The sequence below is a fragment of the Takifugu rubripes genome, chromosome 6 (assembly GCF_901000725.2).
Source record: "Takifugu rubripes chromosome 6, fTakRub1.2, whole genome shotgun sequence".
NCBI lineage: Eukaryota > Metazoa > Chordata > Actinopteri > Tetraodontiformes > Tetraodontidae > Takifugu > Takifugu rubripes.
Genome location: NC_042290.1, coordinates 2,363,577 through 2,377,125, shown reverse-complemented (window position 1 = coordinate 2,377,125; position 13,549 = coordinate 2,363,577). Strand labels below are relative to the sequence as shown.

The 13,549-nt window shown below is 41.3% G+C and overlaps 1 protein-coding gene across 1 annotated transcript in view; it reads left to right on the top strand.

Annotated features, from left to right (window-relative positions):
* The window catches only part of LOC101076719 (ephrin-A5b-like), a 39,190-nt gene that overhangs the window by 23,411 nt on the left and 2,230 nt on the right, over window positions 1-13,549 (top strand). Inside the window, exons 2-3 of the mRNA XM_011604472.2 lie at window positions 11,720-12,012; window positions 13,387-13,452. Of these exons, the coding sequence (XP_011602774.1) occupies window positions 11,720-12,012; window positions 13,387-13,452 (359 nt within the window). The remainder of the gene's footprint in view (window positions 1-11,719; window positions 12,013-13,386; window positions 13,453-13,549) is intronic.

Sequence of the window (13,549 nt, the reverse complement as noted above, 5' to 3'; positions counted from 1 at the left end):
TTAAATTGGAACATTTGTAAAGATTCCCAGCTCAATAGCTGACAGTATGAATTTATTGCTTCAATATATTCCCTTGTGTGTACAGCATTTATTTAATCAGTAGATATCCAGCAGCAGATAATGTGACAATGTGTGTCAGGATTCACTGATGTGAGTTTAGCGACGGGATTTAAAAGGGATGAAAATACTACATCCACACAAAATGGGATAAGAAAATAGAAAAGTTTCATTTACAAGCAGCATGGTCTCTTGTCTTCTTTTTTGTTCACTTGAGGTATTTAGCCTTTGTCTGTAATCTCACCAAAGGTGGCACCATGCTCTTCCAGTGGAGCTATGAAGGACCACACACACTTTTCTCCTCATTAGTCTCTCTGTAGTACCTTCTGTAAATTATTAGAGGAATGTTCGGCTTTCCACAACAGCTGCTTCATTTGCAGTTGCACCACAGTGTGTGTGTTTGTGTGTGTGTGTGTGTGTGTGTGTGTGTGTGTAAACAGAGTAAACAGACTTTGGAGGACTCCTTTTTGCCAAAAGACTTTTATCTGTAGCTTGAAGACTGAGATTTCTGCGGCTTTTGTGTAAGTGGATAAAATGTTGTGTATTTTTGCTGTCATAATAGTGGATCAGTGTCTAATGTGAATGTTATTTTCATTTTTTTTTCCAGGGGGTCAATCATGTGCTCGGTGATTTCAGATCAAAGAATACAGAAAGTTTGGGTCACAGATTAAGGCCTTTTAAACTGCAGTCCATATTTTGTCCCCTCAGAGAGTAGATCATCTTTTGACATATAATCCACTCCATGAGATTCACTCGGCACTCATCAAATTTCTGTTCGAGCGGGTCAGTATGAGTGGGATGGTCAAATAGAAACTGTGGAGAATGAATATGTTCTCCCTTTTTTATTTTCCCCCGTTCATCTTCTCATCCATCACCCTGTCGCTGGTTCTCTGCAGCTCTCGCAAAGTTGTCAGGTTCAAATCAGGGTAACGGATGAGAAATAAATAGTTTCTGTCGGTACACATGAGGACAAAGACACGCTTCTCAGTGCTTCAGTCCTGGGTTTAATCAGTGTGCAACAGCTGCTGCTTCACAATTCTGTCTTAGGAAAGTTCACCTGGACTTCCTTCAGTTTTTTTGAAGATGTTTCACCTTTTATCCAAGAATCTTCTTCCGTTCAAGAACTTAAGCTCTTCAACCTGGATGACTGACAACATTCATCGACCTGCTGCTTCAGTTTTTCCCCTTTGTCCTGGTTCACTAACTGCCATTTTATCTGAGGAATTTTAGGATCCCTTCTCAGCCCAGATGGATTAATGTCAACAGTGGCGTGCCAGTCACCCAGTACACCACTTCTACTACTTAAACAACTTAAAGAAACTCACTGTTTTACTTCCGTTGTCATTTTTTACTGTATTTTTCAGCATGCGCCTAATAATACGGTGCGCCTTATGTATGTTTTAAATACAGAAATAGCACCCATAACTGAGACTGTGCCTTTTAATACAGTTGCGCCTTATGGTCGTGAAAATACGGTAATAGCATATATAACATCCATATATGAATTAGTCATGTGTTTTCAGTACAACAAATAACACTGCCTAGATTAAAGATGGGGTACGCAGGATTTGTTTGTCAAGTAGCACAAATTCTTTTGTTGTTATTTTGCAACCTTTCAGCTCTGAAAGGGTCTCTGTGTTTGGAATGAACACATTATGGTATGTCTCTTTTTGAAGCAATCTAAAAAGCCTACAGCACTACATCAACTATATCCTGGTCCCGGGGTTCCCAGGTGTTTGTGGGGTTGGTCCTACCATGTCCTTCCGAATTTAATAACTTGTGTGCATGTGCACTTAAAATCTGCAATGGAGAATAGCGGCACGGCTCAAGCAAAGGAAAGTTCTGATTCCTTGTTTGGCCTCAACTGACTCTTCAAGTCAGAGTTGTTTCCACTTGGAGCTTTCCAAGACACCTCATCTTCGGTCTCTTGAGGATGTCTCTAGGGTATTTTCATCTCCAGAATCTGAGCTGTAACATTATGTGTGTTTTCTGTTGTTGGGTGCAAACCTGGTTTGGTTGCTGTAGTGACTATAGCTAATAATGTCTTACTGAATGACTTGCCTCTGTGTATTAGGTATGTGACAGTAATATCCACATGCTCAAAGAGTTTTGTGGTTTACATACACACATTTTGATACATCTGCATGCTTTGGACAGTATCTGCTCCAGAAAGCCGGTTTCCTGATGTCTCGCATATCTTGCTGTGTGTGCATCTAGTCATGGTCAAGTACTTAAAAAGTCTACTTGTTGCATGGGTTGAAGTATTAAGTGTATAACCAAAATAAAAACCCTTTCCATAGACTGTGACCATCTGTCAGAAATCCACTTGGGCCCATTTAAAATCTCATTGACTGTAATATCATGCTATTGTGCGGCATTCGCTGTCAACACCCTCCACTTACTGCTGCCACAAACGTGCATCTCATCCATCACTGGCACAGAATCTGTGGCATGTCATTAGTCGGAGCTGTGCCACTGACTGCAGGGCCATCCCTGTGCTCTCATCCATTTATGGTGTGGCGGGGGCGCTTCAGTCATAGCAGGGCGGTAGAGCTGGCAAGTCCTGGGAGTGCCTTGCCAAGTGGAGAGTTGTCTCAAATATTCGCTGATGTACATGCTGACTCATCATGTTAAAAGAAGACGTATATATGCTTTTTTACGTACACAGTGCATCTCAGAACTTCACTGCAGTGTTACTGACCTAAAGGTGCTACTTGCATGGTTTCAGCAAAATTTCATTTTTTTCAGAAATTGTTGGCATCTCGCCTTGAATGCCTGTCCCCTGAATACACCGCAAAAAAGCCTCGTCTTTGGAGAAAACACGGGGTCGTAAACATTAAAAAACCACTAGAGGAACAGGATGTAACAAGATAACAAACCATGTTCCAGCTAATCACCGACGGATGGTTGGGGAGGGGGAGAGGTTCGTGCACATGCAGATAAAAATATAAATCTACCCGCTGAACAGTTGGAGTTAGCTCAGCCATCTTAGCAACATTAGTGTAGCACAGATCCACCCTTGGTTTCAGTGCTCATCAAACCCCGTTCCCACAGTTTTAGACCAGTCGTAAGGTTGTTGAATGGTTGTTGCTCCCTCCCCCAATTTTGGGTGAGGCAATTGTACACTGACCGTCAACTAGGTCATTAAACACCTCCAAGACCGGAAAACTGGATATCTAGCGTCCTTAATGGAGTCGGGTTGCAATGACATAAAACAAGGTCCAGCCAATAAGAGCAGACACAGAGCTTTGCTTCAGGCTCTTTTCTGCTGTGTTTACAGTGAAAAAAAGCCCGCATGCCCTTTGCATTCACACATTTTCTGTGTCACTTATCGACCCAGAGAGGCCCCTGTCAATTATAATACTGACAAAATAATATGAACTCAGTAACAAATGTGCAATCAGGCATATATTTTATTTACAATGAATTGGTGGTAACACTAATTATATTTGTTTTAGAAACATTTCTCAACATCTCGTCCTCTCTATTCACATAAAATGGTTCAGTCTACCTGCTGAGCCTGCAAAATGCTAATTTGTCAAGTTTCACATTTTGTTTGAATTTTCAGGCAGTCAATCTTAAGAGAATTTTATGTTCATTTTTTAAAGAGGAGATGGATTTTAGAAAATACAGTATCAGCCTTTTAGCAAATAACTGAATCTATATGAATTTCTTTATTTTCATTTTCATTATTATTGTCAGTTTTTACCCAAGCAAACAACTGTCATGTTGATCTTTTCTCACATATGGGAATAGCCACAAATATCATTAAAATGCATAGTTTTAAGTGAAATATTATCAAAAACCAGTCACATGGCAGAAAGTGACATTGTGAACAAATCAGCGACCCAAAGACTCAGAAAGTCGTGTAGTGTGAGCAAGGCTTTAATGACAGATATGGAATCATGGGGTGAGATTCCAAACTGCTCTCTTTTGTTTTCTATTTACTTTAAACATCAACAGAAGTGATGTCATGCATGACTGCGTAGTGCACCTTTAAGGGGTGTGTGTATATCTGTATAAGATCTCTTCCCTGGTATCAGATCATCCAGGAAGACAAAAGGTGAATCTAAATGGGAAAATTATGTTTTGAAGTAATAAATAAAAAATGACGCAATAATGAGAAGACCTTCAGGGAATAAACCAGCATTTCAGAGATTATCAGAGATCGTTAGCAGCTATGAGGTATGTTAGTTTAGGTTGTTGATATCATCTATGGTTTTACTTTACATGTTTTGATTTGATTTGACACATAAACGTCCACATATAAATATTCAGTAATCAGTAGTGTGAATTGTTTGCTCATTACCAAAAACATCCCAGCCAACACTTAGTTGTTCCCACCCTGACTCTGTAAAGTCATTGATCTTCATTCTCTGTTCTAGTGGACTAAAAATATCTGATCACGCTTGACTGAAAACTTGACTTATATGCTGGCCATCTAAACCCTGCCTATACCTGTGCTTGAGCTGGAGTCCATTTATAAGCTCTGTAAATTTAAAGAACTAAAACTTCTGAACACTAATTAGAGTGTTCCTATTTCAAACAGACATTGGGCACAAACCCTGGCTGTGTGTTTAGTCTGGTTCTCGTCTTGGTGATGGTATTTATTCAGGTGAATCTTCAGATTGTTGCAGCCATCAGCAACTATCTGTGCCTACAGCTCTGATTCTTGTCACCTGACACCCTCCACATGCTAACAGGCCTGCAAGAGCCTCTTCAGTCTGGCTGGGACACACACCACTTGCCATGGTCCTCCTGTCTAATGACAAGTGTGGAGAAATAGGAGTCAGGAAGCAGGCAGAAATGTATATAGAGGCACACTTCCACCAAAAATGTTGCGCATGTCCATGTGTTCCTCCTGTACTTGTTCAGAAAGGCAATAAATAAATGTTATTAGATAAATAAATACATATTACTTATTTCTACTCTTTATTCTTATTTTTTTATTAAAAGATCCTAACCCTAACCCTAACATCAAGAGATGATATGTTGCAGTTTCACAACTAAGAATACAGATCGAGTTTACCACAGTTGCTCATTTGGTGCCAAATGAATGAACAAACCCAGGTTTAGTGAATGCAATGTATACAGTACAGTGTACCATAGGACAGCTTTTCTGGATCGGTGCTCAAAAACCCGTCCCAGTTTCTTATCAAGGTCCATACTCAGTGGTTGCATGAAGACCAATTATAAATAACATAAATAAAATGGCAGGTTTCATCTGCTCATTAAGAAAATAAGATATCCTGCTTTATTTCCAAATGAAATTTCATTCCAGATAAATGAATTTAAATGCGTTTTTTCATTACTTCTGACCTCAGCTTAATGATCTATAGGATTATGGAGATTTCAGTCAAAAAATGGCAACCTAATCAGTCTGCTGGCCAAGCGTGGCTGCGACCTTGTTTTCACCATCACACAATCTCATGTTGTATGAATCTTAACATGTCCTGACATGACATGCACTTAAAGCCCCCTACCCCCATAAAAGTTACTCTGGGATACTGTTTATCACATAGGTTTCCTGTGACCTACCACACCTCTGCACATAAACACACACCTAAACAAACATATAAAGGAGCCAAGAAAACCACCTGTGTGGATCAGGATGAAGTGGTTTGCTTTACCTGACTGATGGTGCTCCAGCTGTCAGAGAGGCTTTGTTGAGGTGGATTAGCCACCCATCTAGAGGAGTAGGGTCACTCCATGGGTTATGCTCAGTGAACGCCTAATGACACAGGGAAGGTGCTCTCTGTGACCTTTAGGCATTAAACCAAGGCCTAATCTCAGCCTCAATGATGTGATACTGTGATAATGTGCCTGGTCAAATGTGCCTAATGATGTGAATAACTTTATAAATCAGCATTGATGTGGAATTGATGGATACTCATTTGTGGCACTTTGTGCAAGAATAAGCTGATACAGTCTGTTTCCTTTTCCTTAATTACTCAGCTAATTCTCTAAAGGCTCTCTTAGTCAATAGCCAATTAAAGACAGTGTTTATGAGTTTAAAGGTAGATTGTCCTGAAGTTTCTGGGGCAAGTTAGTATATGACTAGTATTGCAGAAGTAAAACCTTTAGTGACAATGAAAACCTCTCTTAACATCTTAAACTCTCTCTTAATCTCTTAACAGAAAACTGAGCAACTGAATCATGTGACATTATCAAACAAAAAGATATTTGTAAATGTATACATTACTGATTACTGTGGTTACTGGTAAATGATGATGATGTAGTGATTTTAAACTTTGGCTTAGTCCACAAACATATATTTCACATAGACACATAGACATCACTGGCTCAATATACTTTCAGTTGGTAGTTTTGAAGGTTAACAAATCAGCAGAATTGCTCTCCACGTTTTCAATCAATCTCTCACTCACTCTCTATCTACATGGATGGATGGATGGATGGATGGATGGATGGATGGATGGATGGATGGATGGATGGATGGATGGATGGATGGATGGATGGATGGATGGATGGATGGATGGATGGATGGATGGATGGATGGATGGATGGATGGATGGATGGATGGATGGATGGATGGATGGATGGATGGATGGATGGATGGATGGATGGATGGATGGATGGATGGATGGATGGATGGATATTGCTGCAGAGCTTAAACTTGTGGTTGTTTTGATAGTTGAACGGTCCATCCACCTTCATTCTCCGGAATGAAGGCAGGCTGGATGAACATTAAGCACCAAAGCACGTGAAGCTGTAGAAAGTGATGACAGAGTTTGCTGATGTTTGGACAAGAGCTACAGTCCAACCATCTGCCCACAGTCCGTTGTTTGACGATGTCTCGTATAAGTGGTCGTATCTTTTTACAGCATTTCTAATGGTAATGGAAGGAAATGATGAAACACATTAAAATGATGCTCTTTTCCACAAAGTGATGATGGAACTCACATACCAGGGGTAAGACAGAAAGAGGGACAAGTGAGGCAGTGGCTTAGATGCTGTATTAAAGTGATTAGAGTTAGAGGGTTACGATAGGCACCCTTAGCTCAAGTGGAAAAAGAACAGGTGGAAAGGAAAGGAGGAAGGATTAAGATGGCAGGTCCAGCTCTGCTCAACTTGTAAAAATGTATAATGCTGTGCCGTGGTCATCTTGCGTAGTGTTGATGCTTAATGAATGGATAGTTGAGTAGATGATTGGATTCCTTCCTTTTTAACACTAAAATTAGAGAGAGTTTTCATGTTTGGGTTAAGGTTAGACAACATATAATATGTATAGTTTTGCCTTTTTCATTTACATTGCACAAGACATATGCAGGCGGGCAGGCAGCGCCCAGCTCATATGAGCTCCATGTATAGATAGATGGAGCCTCCACCCCAGTGCAGTACTGTGGGATGGATCTCTGGAATCTCTTTCTTGCTGTCTTCAAAACATTTTAAATCCAGAATAATGGCTAATACACATTACTGTGACTAGGCCACAGAGAAAACCTGACTAGAGTGGAGTTCAGTAACTTTCAGAAAAGTAAAATGTTTTTTTTTTTTTTATAAATGCAGGTTTTAAAACCTTTTAAAAGCTATCAGCCATCTGTGGAGCCCTCGATCGTTCTGGGAGGGTATTCCATAAGCTTTTTAGTGTCACTTTAGGTAATGAGTAGATCACTTTGTTAAAAACAATTATTTTAAAAACATAGAACAACTCCTCTTGTAGTGGGTTTGTTTGTATGCTAGTCCTGCATATGAACACACACACACACACACACACACTTCATATTTCTAAACACCTGTTAGGTCTGTTTATGCTTTGTAACAGTGGGGAACCCTTTTATATGCATTGAGATCTGTTCACTGGAGGTCCCAAAATATGGGCCATCACTACACTGACAGTGCGCTCTGCATTGCATCTTGCTGCCTCCACCTGTGCTAACACTAGGATACCTCGACGGGTGTGAATATGAAATACAGCCCCCTTAAGTAAGGTTGAGTGAAAGGGAGTCCTACACTTCTAAAGGTGGCATGCGTGAATTCAAGCTTGGTGCATTTGCAGATCTTAGATCTTGGGTTCATAAGCCGAATGACAAGACTGTGACACTCTGTGTCAAGGGAAAGAGGGGAGGTGTGTTATGGGGCTGAGTGGGAGCAGATTGAGTGGGCCAGGTGGTATGACTTGGCACTGGCATGCAGGGCACTCAGAGAGGTTCTATGTTTAGTCCTAACATGATGTTACATGTGTTGTTTTTCCTTGGCCTGCTGTGGGATGTTAAGAAGACAGAACTGTGCTTCCTAAGTAGGTTTCAGTATGTAGTCTCTTATAGCCTTGTATCAATTTTGGCACTATATCACTGTTATTAATGTTGTGATATTAGAATAGTCTAAAATTGGTAGGAGTGTTGAATCAATTATTTTGGTACTTTGGTTTAAAGGCCTCAGTTGACATTTAAGTAGAATGACTAAACTACCAGATTGTCCTGTTAACTCTTAGTCGTATTGCCATGACTTTTTTAAGCAGTTCATAAATAACATTGTTAATTTAGACAAATGATAACCGTGATTATTATTGCAGTATCCATCACTGCCTGGAGAGGCAACAACGGGAAATTTGATTGATATGTGGAGATTTTTCTTTTTCTCCCTAATTGTCAGTATTTGCATAAAGAGATTATAATGGGTTGAAAGCCACTGCTGTTATTGACTTTTATATAAAATTCCAGGACTCTTAGACTGTTGGATAAGTGGTGAGTATGTGAGCATCTGTCCAGTGGTAGTCGGGGAGAGCTATGTATGCTTGGCATGGGCGATGATTGAGTCCAGACGTTGTTAGTTCCACTTCGCACCACTGGTCCATCCCCCAACCTTCTGTTAGTGGGTTTAGAGTATGTTGGGTTCTTAGTGGGCAAGGCCACATTTCCCTGGGGTGCAGTAAAGTGATAGGGCAGCACAGGGGGTCAGAGCACCTCTGAGAAGGGGAGGTCAGAGGTCTGAGTCTGGTCCCTGCCAAATGAGGATCTGGGGTGTGAGAAAATAAGATTTAAGGTTGGGCCACTCTGCACCTCACTATTGCTCCAGGCCTGCATCTGTTTTGCCAACATAAACGTTTCAGATTTTTGCTCATTACAGACAGTTCTATTTTGATCTCACCAATTCATAGCACTTTCCAAAATGTATTTGGAGTGTCTACTTTCTTTTGGAAACTTCTGATGCTAAAACTTGTGGTGAGAACACAGGAGAGGTTTTATTCTAATGACTTTTCCATAAAGGCCACATTTTGGTATGTGTAGCTGAACAACTGTACAGAACCACAACTCCAGAGTCTACCACCTCTTCCTGGAGGTCTTTTGCAGGACAGTGTTGGAGCTTGTTCCAACTGCCCTCGAGCGGTGGGGAATCCATGGACAAGTCGCCATCAGGGTCAACATATAAAGACAGCCAACCAGTCATATGGCAAATTTAGAAAAGCCAATTGGCCTGTAACAGAAACACATGTCTTTGGATTGTGGGAAGCCAGAGTACCACCTAGACATGGAGAGAACATGCAAACTGCACAGAAAAGCCTCTGGACCGGAACCTTACTGCGAGGAAAGGTTTCTAACCAAATCACAACCGTCCTTCCTTGAAATATATTTGAAATTGAGGGAATAGGTCCCTTAAGCAGATACCCTTCCGCTGTGCTGGGGACATCAATTATTTTCATTTGAGGAGTTCTAGGTACTGCTTGGATTTGGCTGATTTTTAGGATTCAAGGTTGTCAGGCTGGAGATTGAAGGAGTGGATATTTCTAAAGTTTTAGAACTAAAGCACCACCTGGCTGTTCTTATATGATTGTAAATAAACATGACCCTAACTTAGCTTTTTTAGGCCGAAGGGACAGATGCTAAGTGGGGTTATTTTCCAGGGATCTGCACAGAGCCCTCCTGCAGCTATGTGTCATTGGTGGTGGTACAACAGAAATATGTTTATTTATGTGTCAGAGTTTAGTGTGTATGAGCCTGAAGGTATGAATGCAACACGTACAGAGAAAGTGCCAAATCTGAGCACAGGACATTGTGTCGTTGGGAAATAGTGTCATGGGAACCGGAGCAACCATGTTTGGCACTGCGTCAACCCATGATGTTTTACACTGACTCCACAACAGTCCTTTCTAATATTCCATGTAAGGGGATGGACAGCTCAGAATTTGAAAATGTATAATGCTGCTGAGGTCGACTTAGAGCACCGCGACCTTATTGATTGGATATTTAGCGCTGTAGTGCTGTTGTCAGGGAGTAGTGGTTTGAATTTCTTCCTTTTAACACTAATATCACATGGTGTCATTCTGTTCAGAGTCTTGATTGACCTATTGAGTGTTCGTGGGTGACAACCTTTAATATGTCAAGTTGTATTATTTTTCATTTTCACCACACAAGTAGACAGAGAGGCAGGCAGGCAGGCAGACAGACAGACAGACAGGCAGGCAGGCAGGCAGACAGACTGACAGACAGACAGACGTGTAATTAAGCAATTAAGCATGTAAATAACAATGATTTAACATCCCAAAGGTGGGGGAGAGCCATTCATTTTAAAGTTGGAGGGAGGTGATCAACCCTGAGGCCAATGGGACCAACAGACACCAGCTGATCACATGTTTTATGGGTCGCCACCCTTTATTTTAAGTGCATAGCTCCCCCTAGTAGCTAAAATGACAAACTACACCATGATCTCAGACGTCCTAGAACTCAACTCTCCATATTAAAATGGGTCGACAAAACATCTATTTGGATTTTTGATGATGCTTCACCTCTCATCCAAAAGGATTTTATATATATATTAATATAAGTATATATGCTGTTTAATAACTGATGCTGAGAGGGGTGCGGCTTCATGATAATCCCCCCCACACGCTTTGAAGCTAGTTGTACCGTCACTGGTATTGCTATAGATTTATAGTCTGTGTAACAAACACGTGATCCTCCCCCAGTGCTAGCTCATGTCTCCCAAATCGATGTGTGTCAGCCACCAGCAGCAGCTGCGGACACCTTTCTACTTCATCTCACCTGACTGCTGATCAGTTGTCTGATACACCTGTTCGCTTGGCAGGCACAAAATAGGTGTGATGTGTCATCTGTGCGCAGTCAAGCCTGGTGGTCCAAAGACAGAGACACTATGAGACGAGCCATTGTCTTTTAGTGAGTCTATATGTCTCCTCTATCAAGCCGTCATGTCGAACTGATGAAATCTCAATTCTACATAGGGATTCTCTTATAACTGTTAAATTACCCTGCTAGCAAAGGGATTAGCCATGTAATGCCTGAGAACTTTAATTTCAACACCAGCATTAGTCATTACTGCTGTGCACAAACCTTAACATATGGCTTAGCGCAGGCTATAGCATATGTTGTGAGAGGTATATGCCAGGCTGTGGTGTGGGAGGGATTCATGGGGAACACACTGAAGAGGGGAGAAATAACAGAATGACGTCCTATCAATTAAACCGGTATGTCCTAGGCTGTCCTCTAGGCCATGGTCTTCTTTTCCAAACGTATGATGCTATTCTTTCTATATCTTATAACCTCCACAATAATGTCAATACCTTGGCAAAATACTTTCCAATCTCATTATATATTCCGAAGTTCCAAACAAATTTAAAATGTGACCTCATGTCAGTATATTGTATGTGTTCATTGTAATTTATTCGCATATTGGATTTCCTTTCCAGCTTTTACCGGGGCGATTACCATATTGACGTCTGCATCAACGACTACCTTGATGTTTACTGTCCTCACTACACCGGTGCAGTCCCAGACGAGCGGGCGGAACGCTACATTCTCTACATGGTCAACTATGATGGCTACAGCTCATGTGACCACACTGCCAAAGGCTTCAAACGCTGGGAGTGCAACAGGCCTCTGTCGCCGAATGGGCCACTCAAGTTCTCAGAGAAGTTCCAGCTCTTCACCCCCTTTTCCCTGGGCTTTGAGTTTCGTCCTGGCAGAGAATACTATTATATCTGTGAGTATCATACAGATGTTTGCTTTGTGCCATATTTGCTTTTACAGCAATTTCAGAGCACAGCATCACGTTATATATCGTTTTCATTAAAACTGCCAAGAAATCAGCAAAACGGAGGACTGAAATTCCTCTTGTTTCATGCATGGCTGATGTTTAAGCCAAAGTATGAGCAACAACTGGCATTGGTGGAGGTGGAACCTCAGTAATGAGGATTGTCTCGTGGGTGAACACAAAGTGGCGCAGAGCAGAAGGCAGAGCAGCTTCATGGCATTTTCCTCTGCTGCCTCGATTTAATCATCAGATTCTTCTTCATTAAAAACACTTTTTTCCCCTTTTGAGAGGCCGAGCATGTGATTTAAAAACAAAGGAGCAGCACATCTCCAGGACCGTCACAATAAGAGCTCTGAACTAAACGGTGAATTGTGATGGGGGCTAAAAGAAAATTAGAGTACTGTACTAACTAGAAATATATGACCACTTGATAAATTCCAGCATTTATTCTTCAGGCTTATTTTTTACACCATTAATCAATCCAGAATCCCAGGGCCTAACCCCAGACAAGCAACAGTGGCAGGAAAAACTCCCCTTTAACAGGAAGAAACCTTGAGCAGGTCCAGGCTCATGTAGGGGGACCCTCCTGCTGATGGGGGCTGGGTAGAGAGAGGAGAAGGGGGAGGACAGGGATCAGTTTGGCTGTTTGTCCTAGAAGGAGAGAGGTCTGTGCTGTGAGGGTGTTTTTCTAATAAATCCTCAGTAAAATGAGATGAGTCTGGCCCATCAGGATCATCAGGGGTAGAAATCCAATTTACATGGGAGACAGTTGAGTCTGGCTCTCCCTCATATGTTGGTCTACATCCAATCATTACCAACCATTTCCTCTTGGCCTTTCCTAACTAAAAGAAAACCAACCCAAAGCAAAGCCAAAAGGTCTGTCTCAATCATCACTAAACTCCACAATGATTTATTCATGACTTATTTGTCTTATTTTCTTCACAATACGACAGACTTGTGACAGCGATACTAAGTGGTCCCACACCATAAAATATGGAGTAAGAATATCAACGCTACACATAGGACCAATGTCTTCCAAATGGAAGAGGAATTAAACTTGTTGGCCATGAGTGGCTGTATTTACAATGAAGTTGTACTTCTTTTGTCACTTTCTTTTGTCAGGGAATCTGGTTGTTCAATGTTGACCTGGGTCGAGTTGTCATATTTACATTTCCAAATAGTGTTCATTCAGCACAATCCCATTAATGAGTAAAGTGACGGCTTTGCACCACGGGCAAGAGCATCGATCATCAAATCAGCAACCATAATTTCAAATGGACAAACATGTTTCAACATGTGTTATACTGTGGTTTATCTCGACAGCCTCGATCACTGACCGCAAGGGAAGACGAAGCTGCCTTCGACTGAAAGTATTTGTCAGGCCCCAAAGTGAGTCGGTTGTTGTGTTTCTGCACATTTTTCAATTCTTTCAGGCCCCCAGTTGTGATCAGACCGAGGATAAGCGGTGTCCAATTATCTTTTTTAA